This window comes from Cyrtonyx montezumae, unplaced genomic scaffold (assembly GCF_038088225.1).
Source record: "Cyrtonyx montezumae isolate F1298 unplaced genomic scaffold, pur_monq_1.0 scaffold_5, whole genome shotgun sequence".
In the NCBI taxonomy this organism is placed as follows: Eukaryota; Metazoa; Chordata; class Aves; order Galliformes; family Odontophoridae; genus Cyrtonyx; species Cyrtonyx montezumae.
This window is the reverse complement of record NW_027072056.1, coordinates 3,937,639-3,951,347: the sequence shown is the minus strand read 5'-3', so window position 1 is coordinate 3,951,347 and position 13,709 is coordinate 3,937,639. Positions and strand designations below refer to the sequence as shown.

At 49.0% G+C, this 13,709-nt stretch overlaps 2 protein-coding genes across 2 annotated transcripts in view; both read left to right on the top strand.

The window, feature by feature from the left end:
* The first annotated feature begins 92 nt into the window (after positions 1–92).
* TBCCD1 (TBCC domain containing 1) overlaps positions 93–13,709 on the top strand; it is a 55,036-nt gene continuing 41,419 nt past the window's right edge. The window contains exons 1-6 of the mRNA XM_065748380.1: positions 93–428; positions 497–640; positions 2,367–2,733; positions 3,334–3,520; positions 3,652–4,149; positions 7,042–7,205. Of these exons, the coding sequence (XP_065604452.1) occupies positions 93–428; positions 497–640; positions 2,367–2,733; positions 3,334–3,520; positions 3,652–4,149; positions 7,042–7,205 (1,696 nt within the window). The remainder of the gene's footprint in view (positions 429–496; positions 641–2,366; positions 2,734–3,333; positions 3,521–3,651; positions 4,150–7,041; positions 7,206–13,709) is intronic.
* CRYGS (crystallin gamma S) lies at positions 11,569–13,529 on the top strand. Its single transcript, XM_065748381.1, has 2 exons — positions 11,569–11,914; positions 13,257–13,529. The coding sequence occupies exons 1-2, from the start codon at positions 11,699–11,701 to the stop codon at positions 13,527–13,529; spliced, it is 489 nt and encodes a 162-aa protein (XP_065604453.1). The 5' UTR covers positions 11,569–11,698.

The following is a 13,709-nucleotide window of genomic DNA, read 5'->3' as shown; positions in this document are numbered from 1 at the left end:
CTTCCCGCCTCCGCGCCGGCTACGGTAGCCAATAGAGAGCGGCTCCAGAGGGGCAGACGGGAAGGGCCCTCTCGTTGGTTTGCGTGGTTGTCATGGCGGCGGCCGTGTCGCTATGGCCGCGGACGGAGGCCCTGCTGCTGGGCGCGCTGCCCGTGCCGCCTCCATCCCGCTTGGGCCCCCGCTACCTGCGGAAGATGGCGGCGTACGCTCGGGAGCGGGCGGCCGACGGCTGCTACCCGCGGCTGAGCTGGCCGCGCTGGCGGCATATCGCGTGTGGCAAGCTGCAGCTGGGCCGCGGCCTGGCCTGGCTTTACTTCGAGCGTTTCCACGACCTCCTTCCGCCGCCCGATCCGCCCCGCCGCCTCCAGCGCGCCGAGGCCGAGGCGGCGTGTGGCAGCGCCGAGGAGCTGGAGCTGGAGCGCGGCAAGGCAGGGCCCGGGGCCGGGGCGGGCTCGGGGCGGCCGGCAGCACCTAACGGCCTCTCCCCTCTCGGCAGCTCTCCGTGGACACGCTGCGCTTCCTGCTCTTCCTCTACGTGCAGCAGCTGAACAGGGCCTCCCTGCGGACGTCACTCATCGGCGAGGAATGGCCCAGGGCCAGGGCTGCCGGGCTGCCGGGCAGGGCCGCGGGGCAGAGCAAGGTAATGGGGTTGTGGGAAGGGGAGGCTGCCCTGCTGGGCCTTCTTGGGCAGGCCGAGCCGCTACCCCTCAGTGCGGACAAATTTCATGCAGTCACTGTAACTGTTGTTCATAAAACATCAGAAGCTGTATCCACGTAGTCTCGTATGCCCACGTATAGTCTCAAGCCGGGGGGCTGAGGGGACACTTCATAGCTCACAGAAAGCAAAGCAAGTTTAGGCTTATTCTCCCAGTTAGCAGCAGTAGGTGATGGCCTCAAGTTTCACCAGGGAGGGTTCAGTTTGGATATTTCTTCTCAGAAAGAGCAGTGAGCACAGCTGCCCGGGGAGGTGGGGCAGTCATGGTTCCTGGAGGTGTTCCAGAGCCGTGCGGATGTGGCACTGAGGGATGTGGTCAGTGGGCACAGTGGGATGGGCTTGGTAAATTGTGAAGCTTCTCTCTTGGTCTTTCTGGTTCTTCTTGTAAGAAGCATCAGACTCTGCACTTCCCTGTAGCCAAACAAAGTTTTTCCTGCACTGGAAACTGCTGTCCTATGGTTTGATGTAGAATAAAGGGATTGCTCCCTAGCAAAGCTACACCAAGTCATATTTCAGAGGGGCTGGAATACATCTGGCCACCTGTGGATCAGACATATGAAAATGTGAATGTCTCCTGTAAAGCATTATGAAAGAAGCAAAGTGAGGTGGATGTGGCCGGCTCTGTATTTGATAGTGAAATTGACAGCATTGTCATAAAGGCCGTCTGCAAGCCTCTGCAGATTTCTGTTGGGACTGTGCTGTTAGGAGCTGCACATGCTTGGGAATGTTCTCTGGAACAAGCTGAAATAATTGAAAAATGGACCGGGTGAGCTTATACTGAAAGATCTAACAAAGAAAGAGAGAAATGAGAGAAACTGATAAATGGCTGTGGGTCAGGTGGCACTGGAGCATCTAATGGAGTTGAAAAGATGATGTTTTCTTCCCGCTTTCTTCAGGTACAACTATTGCATGTAATTCTGAGCAGGAACAAGAGCTGTTCCTATGCTCCAGAGGGTCTCTGTTGCAGTGCTGGGATCTCCAGCTGCCGTTGAGATAGTATAGGTGTGTTATTCCTGCACCCAGCATAGTGAGGGCAATGTGTAATCACAGCCCAGTGTTAATTCTGCAGCTTGGCGGCCAGCGAAGCTTATCTTCATTGGTGCCAGCCACAGCTCCAATTTCCCACTTTTATTTGAACGGAGCCCTTTAAAATTTGAACTGATGCTTCTTTCACTGGTTGCTTGGTTTATTGGTCTGCTTGCTTGTGAAGGAATGACCCTCTGCTTTTTTTTATTATCTCTGGTTTCACATCAGAAACACTCAATCATAGCTGAAGGTCTGGAACAGATGCAGCGATCTTTCCAACAGACACGTAGCAAGACCTTGGCTGTCAGTTACTGATTTGTTTCCTCCCTTCAATGCTAGCAGCAGCTGGCTGAATTTGTGTGGGAAGGATTGTAGGAGTATCTACTTCTGCTTTCTAAAATGAAATATTTGATACTTGGAGTTAGAATGACACCACATTTCTTTTTTTGGCACACTTGTTGGTGAATCCAGCTTCCTTTCTATGTGTGAAAAGAGTAGAGAAGCAGGACTGAGTTTGACTTGCTTTCCTTCTTTTACAACAAGTTTAAGCAAGATTGTGTTGTACGGTCTTGGTGGAGCTCAGCTGTGTGAGAATTTACCTTGTTCTTGTTTTTCTGCCCCTTAGAACTGGAATGACCAGGACCATCTTGCCTTTGTGCTCATGCACCTCTCAGATATGCTGGAGCTGCTGATGGAGCCAGAGCAGCTTGGTGCCTCCTCACATGCCACCCACAACAGTTTGGTGTCTTATGAAGCCATCTGTGCCCTCAGCTTCCTCATTGAAGGGACTGTGAACAACTCGAGGACCATCCATCCTCTGCATGAGCTTGCCCTCTGGCAGCCCTGCCATGGGAAGAACGGCTACTCTAAGACCTCAAAAACCTTCTCCTTCCTCAAACTAGAGAGCTGGCTGCGCTCCTGCCTTATCATAAATCCTTTCGGAATGACTGCCTGCCTCAGGTCTGGGAAGAAGCTTGCATGGGCACAGCAAGGTATCTGCAGGTTTTACATTTATTCTTAGAAACAGATTTCCAGTCTCAGTTCCTCTTGGTGACCAGGCATCTGGCAGTGGCATTGGGATTGCCTGTTTCCTTCTGCTTTTAGTAAAGGGGTGAGTCTGGGAGAGTAGAGAGTGCTGCGTGATGCCCCTGTGTATTTTCTGGTCCTCAGGTTACTTTTGTGAGCAAGCATGCATGACTTTGCTTTCAAAGTCCCCTCTGAGTGAGGTCAGCTATCACAGCCATCATTGTTCAAATACAGCCAGACACAGAACAGAGATAATGTGATGTGCTTGTGGCAAAGCTGAGAGCTGATCAAGATTCTCATGCCTTGAATCACAGCTCTTCGCATGCAAGGGCATTGCAGAGGAGCAAAGGCACCCTACCCCTTACAGAGATGGGTGGCAGGACTCGTGCATGCTGATGCAGTGTCACTGTGCTGCCATGAAACTGTAGGCTGATTATTTCTGTGAGGGATTGCTGAGTGATGTGGACAGTGAGCCATCGTGTCTGTTTCTCTGTAGGAGACGTATATCCTTTTTTTTCTTTTTTTTTTCCTTCAGTTTAAATGCATTGCTTAACTTTATTTTGCAGTTGAAGGAATGACCAGAAGAGCAAAGATTGCCTGTAACACTCGTGTGGTGCCTGAGGTGTCCCCCATGGTGATAATGAGCCAGGTGTACAAACAGACTCTGGCCAAGAGCTCCGACACCTTGGTGGGTGCTCATGTCAGAATTCATCGCTGCAACGACTCCTTCATTTATCTCCTCTCTCCTCTTTGGTGAGGTTTTGTTCTCTCGAGGCTCAGCCAAATGTCCTTTCAGCATTTGTTCTGGTGCTGAGCTCTTGCTAAGCACTGACAGCGTTCTGGTTTCAGTCTTCCCTGCTCACTGCATCTTTGTTGTTCTGCAGCTCTGTGACCATTGAGAAGTGCCGGAATAGCACGTTTGTGCTTGGCCCTGTGGAGGCATCTGTTCACGTCCACAGCTGTGACCACATCAAAGTCATCACAGTTTGCCATTGCTTGTCCCTTTCCTCCACCACTGACTGTACTTTCCACATTCTGACGCCTACCCAGCCCCTTATCCTTGCGGGTAACCAAGCAGTCAGCTTTGCCCCTTTCCACACCCATTACCCCATGCTGGAAGACCACATGGCTCAGGTGGGGCTGGCCACTGTGCCCAACTACTGGGACAGCCCCATGCTTTTGTGCAAGGAGGGCAGTGATAGCAGCATCTTTCGCCTCCTGCCACCCATGGACTTCTACACCTTTGTGATCCCTTTTGAGATGGAAGGAGACACCACAGAGACGCCAGGGGGGCTTCCCCATGCCTATCAGAAGGCACTGAGTCAGCGAGAGCAGAAGGTACAGATCTGGCAGAAAATGGTGAAGGAGGCGTGCCTGACCAAGTGAGTGCTATATCCTCAAAGGCATCTGAACTGCTGAAGCTCAGCACAGTCGTACATTATTCAGATCAGAGATACTGATCCTTAGCATTATAGTGAGGGGAATAATGTTCACAATTGTAAATCTGAAGGAGGTGCTTTGTTGTGACTGCATTTTCCTAACCTGCAAAGTGGAAGGAAAGCATGCCTAGATGCTGCTGAGGGCCAAGGCAAGGTGTCATGATGGCTTCCCTCGTGCTGGGTACTATCTCCTTGCTGTCTTTGTTCTGCTTCCAGTGCTGCATGCTGACATGGGTGAGATCTGGGCACGTACCCTGAGCAACAGCTCCACCAATTATTGGCCTGCAGCTGATTGATCATTCTTAACCCCAGCCTTTACAGTGAAGCTTTAAATTATTGTCCCACCTGTTGTTGAGGTGAGCTAAGCATGTGCATGTGGACTATTAGAATACATCACCTCATGGACAGTACCTCTTGAAATTGCCTTTAAAATCCTCTGCTCGGCTTTGACTGTACAAGCTAGGCCTCTCCTAGCCTGTCTCATGTGCTGATACACATCTGTTTGCTTTCTCAACGCTATTTGCTGAGCTCTAAAGGAGTCCACCTTGTTTTCTTTGTCAGTGTGCATTGTTGAGCAGTCAGGTTTTAAAATCTGTCAGCTTCAGTTTTGCTGCTTCATCTTTGGTGAACCATTTTGGTGCAGCAATCTGAGGATCTTCCTTTACAAATACTGAATGGGGGTAGAAAACCAGGTATTTTGTTTTAAATACTTAAAGAGGTGAAAACCACTTTTGATCCCTCAAAAAAGCCCTATTTGAGCTCTCCGTATTTTCTTCCTGTTCTGTGCTCAGTCCATGTGTTACAGTGGGCATGTAACTGGGTGCTGAGAAGCAGTGATCTGAGAGGAGTTTAGTTTGTGGGACACACAGAATATGAAAACCTATTGAGTCAAACAGTCAGCACTTTCCATTGCACTGCAGAGCTGGAGTCCATTTGGTTGTTTTTAGAGCAGCCCCCTGAGCTTTCCCTGCCCCTTTCAGAACACCAGGTGCCTTCGTGCTGAGAGCAGAGGAACCTTTGAAAGTTTGAAAGAGCTCCAGAGTGGGAATGAGAAAGGATCCTTTGGGAGGATTTTGCTACAAGTGCAGGATGGCTGAGCAGTAGTGATCCAGTAGTGGTAACAGAGGTGTAAAAACTTTCAAACCTCTCAGCCCCTGCATCTTGAATGAAGAGCAGTGGAAAGTTTTAACTTCAGCTTTTGTGCTGGAGTCTTCCATTGTGTCTGTCGGTCTCACACACAGAGCTCCTTCTCTCCTCTGCCATTTCCCTGCCAGGGCTGCTGTTTTTTACCCTGTTTTTATGAAGGGTGTTTTACCTATCAAATTCCAACATTTAAAGAAATATTAGATGGTATAGATGATGCATTTAAGTTTAGCACCCTCTGCAGCAGTGACAGGAGGTGAGAGCTTGGTACTGGAGCTGTTTATTTCATAAAAGGGGGGAAAGTGTGCCAGAATTTGAGGCTTGTTGGAAAGAAGCTGGGCAGCTGGCAGTGTATAGAGTCTCTGTGCCCTGTGGGCAGGGAGACAACTAAACTGACAACCCAGAGCAAGCAGATTGTTGGACTTGGAGAAAGAAGAAAAGCTGCTTGTGTTTGAACAGGGAGGTGAAAGAGTAAGAAGACATCTTTCAAAAAGTTGAAGCTGTCTGAAGGAGGAAAGTGAGGGAAAAAGAATGTAAATCCTGTCAGGCTAAAGGTAAAAGCCCCATAAGGCAGGACCAGGAAGAGAGCTTGAGGAACAACTTGTAAAAGCGTAAAATCCTGCTTGCTCATTTTCTGAGCACATCAGAGAGAAAGCCTTTAAGGGTCTGTAGCAGATGGAGGTATATAATAAGCGCTTGGAGAAGATAAACTCTAAGAGAAGAAAGATGTGACTGCCTTTGTGTTCACATTCACTGGGGAGGATTTTAGGTTAGTTTCCAGCTTAGAAACCTGCTTTCTGGGGGATCTGTCAGTGAACGTTTCCAATGGAAGTGACAGTGCAAAGAAGAGTCTTTAACTTGAAGAAAGGGTATACCAGGCCCCTCTGAAGCTGAGTGACACAGAATTGTATGGGGATGGTTTGCTGCTTTTCCCAAGTATAGGAGCATCAAAACAAATTAGGGATGGGGTCAAAACAAAACCTCACAGTCGCTGCAGGATATTGGAAACATTCGGGTTTTATGTTGGTTCAGAAATGAATTGTGTAAGCTCATCAGAAAAAGAAAAAAAAAAGGAAGAAGAATATCTGTCAGGAGTTATTCAAGAATAGAAATTCAGGAGCTGAGCTGATCCCAGATGGGATGCTGCTCTGGAGGAATACTGCTACGTGCCTGTGCTTTTCTTGGGCATCTGACTGCTCTGCTCAGAGACAGAGGGCCTGAGCTAAATGATGCACCCTGTTACTGCTGCTCCTAGTGAAAACAAATAAGTTATTTCCCTGCAATGGAAATTACTTGAGGAGTGCTGTTTATATACACATTTTTTTTCCTGATCTCCATCCTCTCTCTTCAGATGCTGTCAGAACAAAATTTTATGTCTTCGGTGCTCGACCTCTCACTGCTTTTTCTACTTTTTTGGATGGTTCATCTGTGCTCTGACAGTAAAGTAGAGGAGGCCTTGGGGAGCACAGTGGCTGCTAGTAGAGTGGGGAAGCTTACATGCCTAACTGTGTTCTACCTTTGGGGTTAATTTTAACCACGTTCACTTGGAAAAACCTTTCTTTCCTGGGCACAGTTCTTGAACTAAGCCCAGCTCTTATGGTATCTGTAGAGGCTTGGTTTGGAAATGAAGTTTAAAAGTACAGAAAAGTGTGACTTCTGCATGCCTCTGTTCTGATCATCTTTTTGTTGCAGGGATCAAAGGAAGCAGTTCCAGATGCTGGTGGAAAGCAAGTTCTACGAATGGCTGATTCAGACAGGGAACCATCAGCAGCTGGATAGTCTCGTCCCTCCTGCTGTGGGCTCCAAGCAGGCAGCAGGATTGCATCGTGTTCCTCTGCACCAAAAGGAAAGGAAGGGTGAGTAGGAGGCATCTCTTTTGATTCTTCTATTCCTAGAGGAATTGTCTTGTGTTTGTGTGCACAGCATACGTAGAGGTGGAAGAAGCTGTTCAGTGGAGATTCTCCCAAGAGCCTTGCGTTTGGTTTTATTCTGCAGTCAGGACCTCTTTTTGGTTTGAGTCTGTTCTGCGTGTACTCTACACCTCCTTTGTGCAGGTGGCTTGTTGGGGACATCCTTGTGCACCTGTAAGGGCAGATAGGCATTCTGTGTGTGACCTGAATGAAAAAATAGAGTGGCCAACTTTTGAAAGATGTATGTTAATATCTGTGCTTACCTGTCTCACTCTTTGTTTAAGTGAATTGGGTGAGACTTCACATAATTGTTACTCTGCAGTCTCTCTCTCTTCCCAAGCAGAAGTGGTTTAGGAGCTGGAGGCAAACCCTTATCATTCTCTTCTGCTATTGTATGTTTCAAACTATGAGAAATGTTTCTATTCCCTTTTATTTTTCCCATTTTTCTTTACGTTGCTTTGTCTTTGATAGTGTTGGGCATAAAATCTGCACCTCTGCTTTGTTATAGAGTTGTGGGAACAAACAGCGCTGTCCTGAAAACCTTTCCCATTAGGACTTTGCGGCTGTCCTGACTGTACGTGCTCCGTGTGGATCTGATGCCTAGCCTCTGTGTGGATTTGGACATCTCTCTGGTTTAGGATTTGTAGTTGCTGCTTTCCCAGGAATGTACTGAAACTGTTCAGTTGGTATATGAGAAGGAAGGTGCGTGCTGCTGGAGGATGATGAGCAAGTACACGTGCCCCTTGCTGCAAGGAGGCTGGCGTCCTGGTTAGCATCCATGGTGTGTGAGTTTCCAGCAAAGGAGCCTTTCCTGGTGTACAGCTGGATGCAGGGCCTTGGCTGTCACATGTGTCTTTATTGTACAGGTCAGCTGCACTGTTCTTATAAATGAGAAAAACAAATGTTGGATTGTTTATGAATGAAATTCTATACATTTTTTTAACATGAAGATAGCACTTGAGCAATGTTGTTTTTATGGAATTACCTTTCTTGTTTATTTGATTTTGTTTGACAGATGTCAATAAAATAGAATTCTCAAGGTAAGCCTGACATAAGTTCTAGGGAATGAGTTTTACCTATACAATCAGTGTTAGGGGGTCACAGCACCTTCACTGCTTCAGTGAACTGGTCAGCTGAGAGGAAAGCACTCATTTCTTAATAGCAGTGGAGATGAAGACTTTGCAGCCTGTCTTAGTGCAGCAGTTTGTCACAAACACTATTTCCTACATTGTTATTTCTTACTAGACTATCAACTTGAGCCCCTTTCTCATTTTGTGTTGGTGGATCCTCTCTTGGGGAGATGTGCTCGCAGCTGAGGTCTCTCTTGAATTCTGGGGAGGCAACCCATTTGAATCAGGATAGAAGTTGGGATCAGGCACTGACTTGGGGTTAGGTGAATGCGTGTTTATCACTGCCAGCTGAAGATTTGGCATCTTTGGATGTTGTGCCTTAGAAAAGTGTTTTCACATGGCAATGCAAAGCTGAGCTGTTTATTATCTGAATGTGGGTCTTCCTCCAAACTTTCAGCATCTGTCCTCTGTCATCTTGGCTGTTCAGTGTCATTTCTTTATTGACACCTGTGCTCTGGGTCAGTTCTTAATGAGAGCAGAGTTATATTAATCTGCAGCTTTTGTTCTTTAGGACTGATGTCAGTTCTAGTTCCACCTCTGCTTTTAGTACTGTGTAAAGCTGTAAGATTTAATTCTAAGGCATTAGGCAATACAAGGGGAGTTTTTTCTATTTAGCCAGTGAGTGCAGTGGAGTTTGGAGATGTCCTGCTGAACCTGCTGGATTGCCTTTTAATATGAACTTGGTTCTGGTTGGACTCTAAAACATCTGTGGATGTTTTAGCTGGCAGTGAGAGCTGTGAACAGCAGTGCTGGAGGGCTCAGGACACCTAAATAGGAAAAGAATGAGGTGCTGCTGTGCCTCTATCTGACAGTCCCACCTCAGTGTAACTTCCTACAAGGTACAGCAGAGCTGTGTGGGCAGAGTCTGCTTGTCCTGGCATATTAGAAGTAAGGTCTGTGTGTTTCAGACACGGCTTTGTGCCCCTTTGTCTCGCTAAGCCCTTGGGATGCTGCAGTGAATAGCTGCAGAGGTGTTTGTTATAATGCAGTGGCTTGGGGAGAGGTGTGGGTATAGAGAAGCCAGCATTTCTCCCCTCCCTGCTCAGTGGGCCAGATGAGGCCAGAAGAAGCAATCCCTTGCTTGAATTGCAAGCACTGAGTAAGATTTTTTGAGTAGAATCTATCACTGGTAAATTTTGTCAGCTCTGCTGAGGGTACACTATAAAAATACACAGCGTCTTTGCTGCACGGATGTTTCTGCTGTGGGCTTCTGAAGTAGACCCTTTAAGCAGAGCCAGTTCTTTGCAACCCTGTACTCTACCCTGTGCATGTGCCCACCCTTTCCTAGCTGCACCCTTCATCGTGTGGGAACATTCTCCACTAAGTGCTTGGGTTTCTTCCTTACTGGTGAGGCTGGGCCTCATTTAGAGCTGACAGGGAACAATTCTTGTTTGACACACGTAAAAGGAAGAGAGCAGCCAAAATACCCCCTGCCCCCATCTTCCAGGACTCTGAATGGGGGCTGTGTGTTTTGAGTGCATTTTGGCAGAGTTTTGGTGTTCTGACTCAGCAGATGGTAACAAAGAGAGGATGGCGAAGCGTTCCTTTATTCCATAATCCTGTTTGCTTTTCTGGAAACGAGCTATAGCCTCAGAATCACTGACTCAATTTTTGGATCCTATTCTCATGACAAAGCGGCTGTCTGGTTTCAAACAAGCCCATTATAAAAAGGGTGCCTCGGTCCTGCCTGTTTTATAACAGGTCCTGATTTGCCTCCAGCACCAGGAGGTTTGGCTGGAACAGAAAATGTCCAGGGCTGGACCCAAGGTAAGCTTGTTTGCAGCCTGTACATGATATATACATGAGCCTGTTTCGTTATGTGCAGCAACGTCTGAGATGAGTTAAGTCACTGAGTGAGTGCAAATCTCATCTTTTCTTTGTGCCACACTCACGTGGCACATTGCAGGGAGAGGAGGAAAAGGCAGAGAAGACAATGAAACGCTATTTCCCACAACTTAGGCAAGGGATCTGCCCTAGAGAGAGCTCACTGCCCCTGTGCTGCTTTCTTAGATCTCAGTGGGTGCTGCTAGGTGTTGCTTACAGTTGCTGCTTGTGAGTCCTTCTAACACAGCTGCTGTTGGGAAGAAATGTGCTAAGTGCTGTTAGGTGGCTTTGCAGTCGTGTAAGGAAGATCTGCTGTGGCAAATCTGTTATCTGCCAGGTAAGCCCCACAGAAAAAGTTTGGACAGTGAGCAGTTAAGGGGATATCGCTGTGAGCAGAGCAGCTCAATGGCCTTACTGACGGGAGGCGATTTGCATCGGAGTAATGTGTGACTGAAACGAACTGATGGATCTGGAATTGAAATCTGCAGTTCACCTGTCATTGTCCCACGGGTGAAATCCGTCTGCCTCCTCTGTGCCCGCATCATTGAGGGGAGCTGAGAAGTCCGAGCAACTGGAGTGGAGTGAGGGTGTGTGCGAGGGGCAACACAGGAGGGCCAATTTAACAGGCAAATCGAGTTGCTGTGATAGGGCACATGTACCCTCAGATGCCTGGCTGGGCTGGTGGGGCACTCTGACCAACCAGCTATAACTGTGGCTAGCTTATTTTTTTTACAGAAAGCGTATGTATTAAAAAAAATAGCGAGGTTGTCCTAGATTTGAGTCTAATTCCAAGGCTGAGATGGCGGCCTTGAACTGTATTTTTAACAGCAGCGGCATTAAATCAATACAAGAAGCCAAGGTGCTGTAAGTGAAGTACAGCTAGCTGGGGTCAAGAGGTGGCTGTGTATCTTAATGCACTATGTTTGCTATGACTGGGAAAGCTATGACCGGGGGATACTGAGACTGCCAGCATTTCTGCTGTGCCTTAGCACTAGCTAAGTCTCCTCTGGGGACAGAGGGTGAAGAAGTCAGGCTGGTATGTGGGGAAAAATGGATTACAGGGTCCTGCGTGTTAGATGCTTAAATCACTGGGGCTGGGGAAACTTCTGCCCAGGGCAGCTGTGGGAATTAGCTGAGGCAGTCTCCAATGCTGCCTAACAACACAGGCAGCATGCATGGGGCTGATGGCCATCTAAGGAGGCTGGAAAAGGGCAAATGCCCGAGTCTGCATGGTGTTGAGTCTTGCACATCAGTTGTCCTTTCCCTGGAACATTTGAGTTTGGGAACTCATTTTTTTGCCATTACTCCTATTTCTCTCCATGTTGGAGGCAACAGGGGTTACAGATGAGCTCAGATTGTGGCTGCATGCTTTGGAGCAACTTCCTTCCAGTGGCAACACCAATAGTGCTTGTGGAGGAATGAGGAACCCCCTGCTTCCCTCCCCTACTGGTCTTTCAGGTCACCTTCTATGAAGACAAGAATTTCATGGGCCGTCGCTACGAGTGCGACGCTGACTGCCCTGATTTCCACACCTACCTGAACCGCTGCAACTCCATCCGGGTGGAGGGAGGTACCTGGGTGGCCTACGAGAGGCCCAACTATTTGGGGAACATGTATGTGCTGAGGCGGGGGGAGTACCCTGAATACCACCACTGGATGGGCCTCAACGACCGCCTCGGTTCCTGCAAAGCCGTCCAGATAGTAAGTGTGATGCTTCCCAGGGTGTCTTAGTTCACCAGTCTGCTGCTTCAGGGTACTTTGTAGTGTCATAGAATGGCTTGGGTTGAAAGGAACTTCAAAATCCGTCCACTTTCAACCCTCTGCCATGTGTGGGTGCACATCCCATCAGATCAAGTTGCTCAGAGCCTCATGCATCCTGGCCTTGAGCACCTCTAGGGATGGTGCTTGAAGGTGGCCCCCATCTTCTTGTGGTTCCTAAGAAGAGGACAGCAGTAGGTAGGTGGCTCCAAGTCCCAAAGCTGGGACAATGACCTTGGGGGTCATTATATCCTCCAGTCTGGCACGGTGGCAGCGTGGTGTTAGAGCTGAGCTCTGCTGCCCCAGTGTCAGTACCAGTGGTGTAGCTGATGCCTGGTGGGCATGGCATTGATGGGTCAATAGTTGGACTAGATGATCTTAGTGGTCTTTTCCAACCTTAATGATGCTATGATTTGTGCATTGCTGACATGGGTAGCACTACCATGATTTGCCATTGCATGGAGCAGGTCTTAAAGCTACAAGAGGCTTGCTTTTGTCTGTTGCAGGTTTGAGGTGTGTGTAAACAACTTAGCCTAGGGCAGGGCTTCTGAACTGCTGCAAGGGTTGGAGCAGGAGCACGTGGGAGGTTTAAGAGCAGTACAGCATCCTTTGCCAGCATGAAGAGTGGAGGTGATGCTGCATATTTACTGTGCTTGGATTCTCCTCCCATACATGGGGAGGTGGTATGGAGACTGGCTCCATGCAGGCGTTGGCTCAGAGCCCCCCAAGCAGTGACACAGAGCTGTGAGATCCTGCAGAGTTTGGCTGGGGCTGGTAGTGAGAGCGGGTGGAGGGGAGGTGGGGGGAGACCAAGTCCGGGCAGCCGCAGATTAAAACCACCACGGTGCCTTCAGGCAACGCAGCGCTCGAAATCACAGTGGAAAATAGCCGTGCTGCGTTTGCCTGTAATACAACCCAGCTGGGGTCAGCAGCTCATTAAACTCCTCATTGCCCAGAGGAGTGGGGAGCAGAGGGGTGCATCCCTCCTGATGCTTGCACTGAGTGGCTACAGACTTTGAGCAGGCAGCTTGCACGGGATAGAACCCAGCACGTGCTCATCTCTCCCCCACCCATCTGAAACTGGGGCTGTGGTGGGGGGTTTAGGCTGAATGTGCTCTTTGCGTGTGATGCTTGGTCAGGAATTACCCCACGCTGTATTTAGGGACTGATGTGAGCTATTCAGCACTGTGCCAGTGTGTTGGGGTGTTGGTGCCTGACCTGAGCTTGGCTGTCTTGCCCGGACACATCCCAAACCCCCTGCAATTCTCTCCCTTCTTCCTTCCAGCCAAGTGGAGCCCAGGGCCACATCCAATTGTTTGAGAAGGGGGATTTCGGTGGGCAGATGTTTGAAGCCAATGAAGATTGCCCTTCCATCCTGGAGGAGTGCCACTTCCGTGAGGTCCATGCCTGCCGGGTGCTGGAGGGCATCTGGGTGTTTTACGAGCACCCCAACTACCGGGGCAGGCAGTACCTGCTGCCCAAGGGCGAGTACCGGCAGCCAGTGGAGTGGGGAGCAGTGACCCCCGCTGTCCAGTCCTTCCGCAGCATTGCTGAGTGAATGGTGGGGAGCCAGGCCCCCAATAAAGCATTGAGTCACTCAGAAGCACTGTCCTGCTTGCTCCCCATGTGTGAACCCGTTGGCCAGGTGCATCCTTTGGGCAGAATGCCCTCCACCAGCTCCTGCTGCCTCCAGCTCTGGCTGTGGGACTGCAGTAGGCAGGGACTCTGGTTGCTGGGC

Bases quoted from the DNA above. Each gene is read 5' to 3' on its own strand.
- CRYGS (XM_065748381.1), top strand. From the start codon at position 11,699: ATGGGCCGTCGCTACGAGTGCGACGCTGACTGCCCTGATTTCCACACC. The intron at 11,915-13,256 runs GTAAGTGTGATG...TCTTCCTTCCAG, and splicing joins CCTGCAAAGCCGTCCAGATA to CCAAGTGGAGCCCAGGGCCA.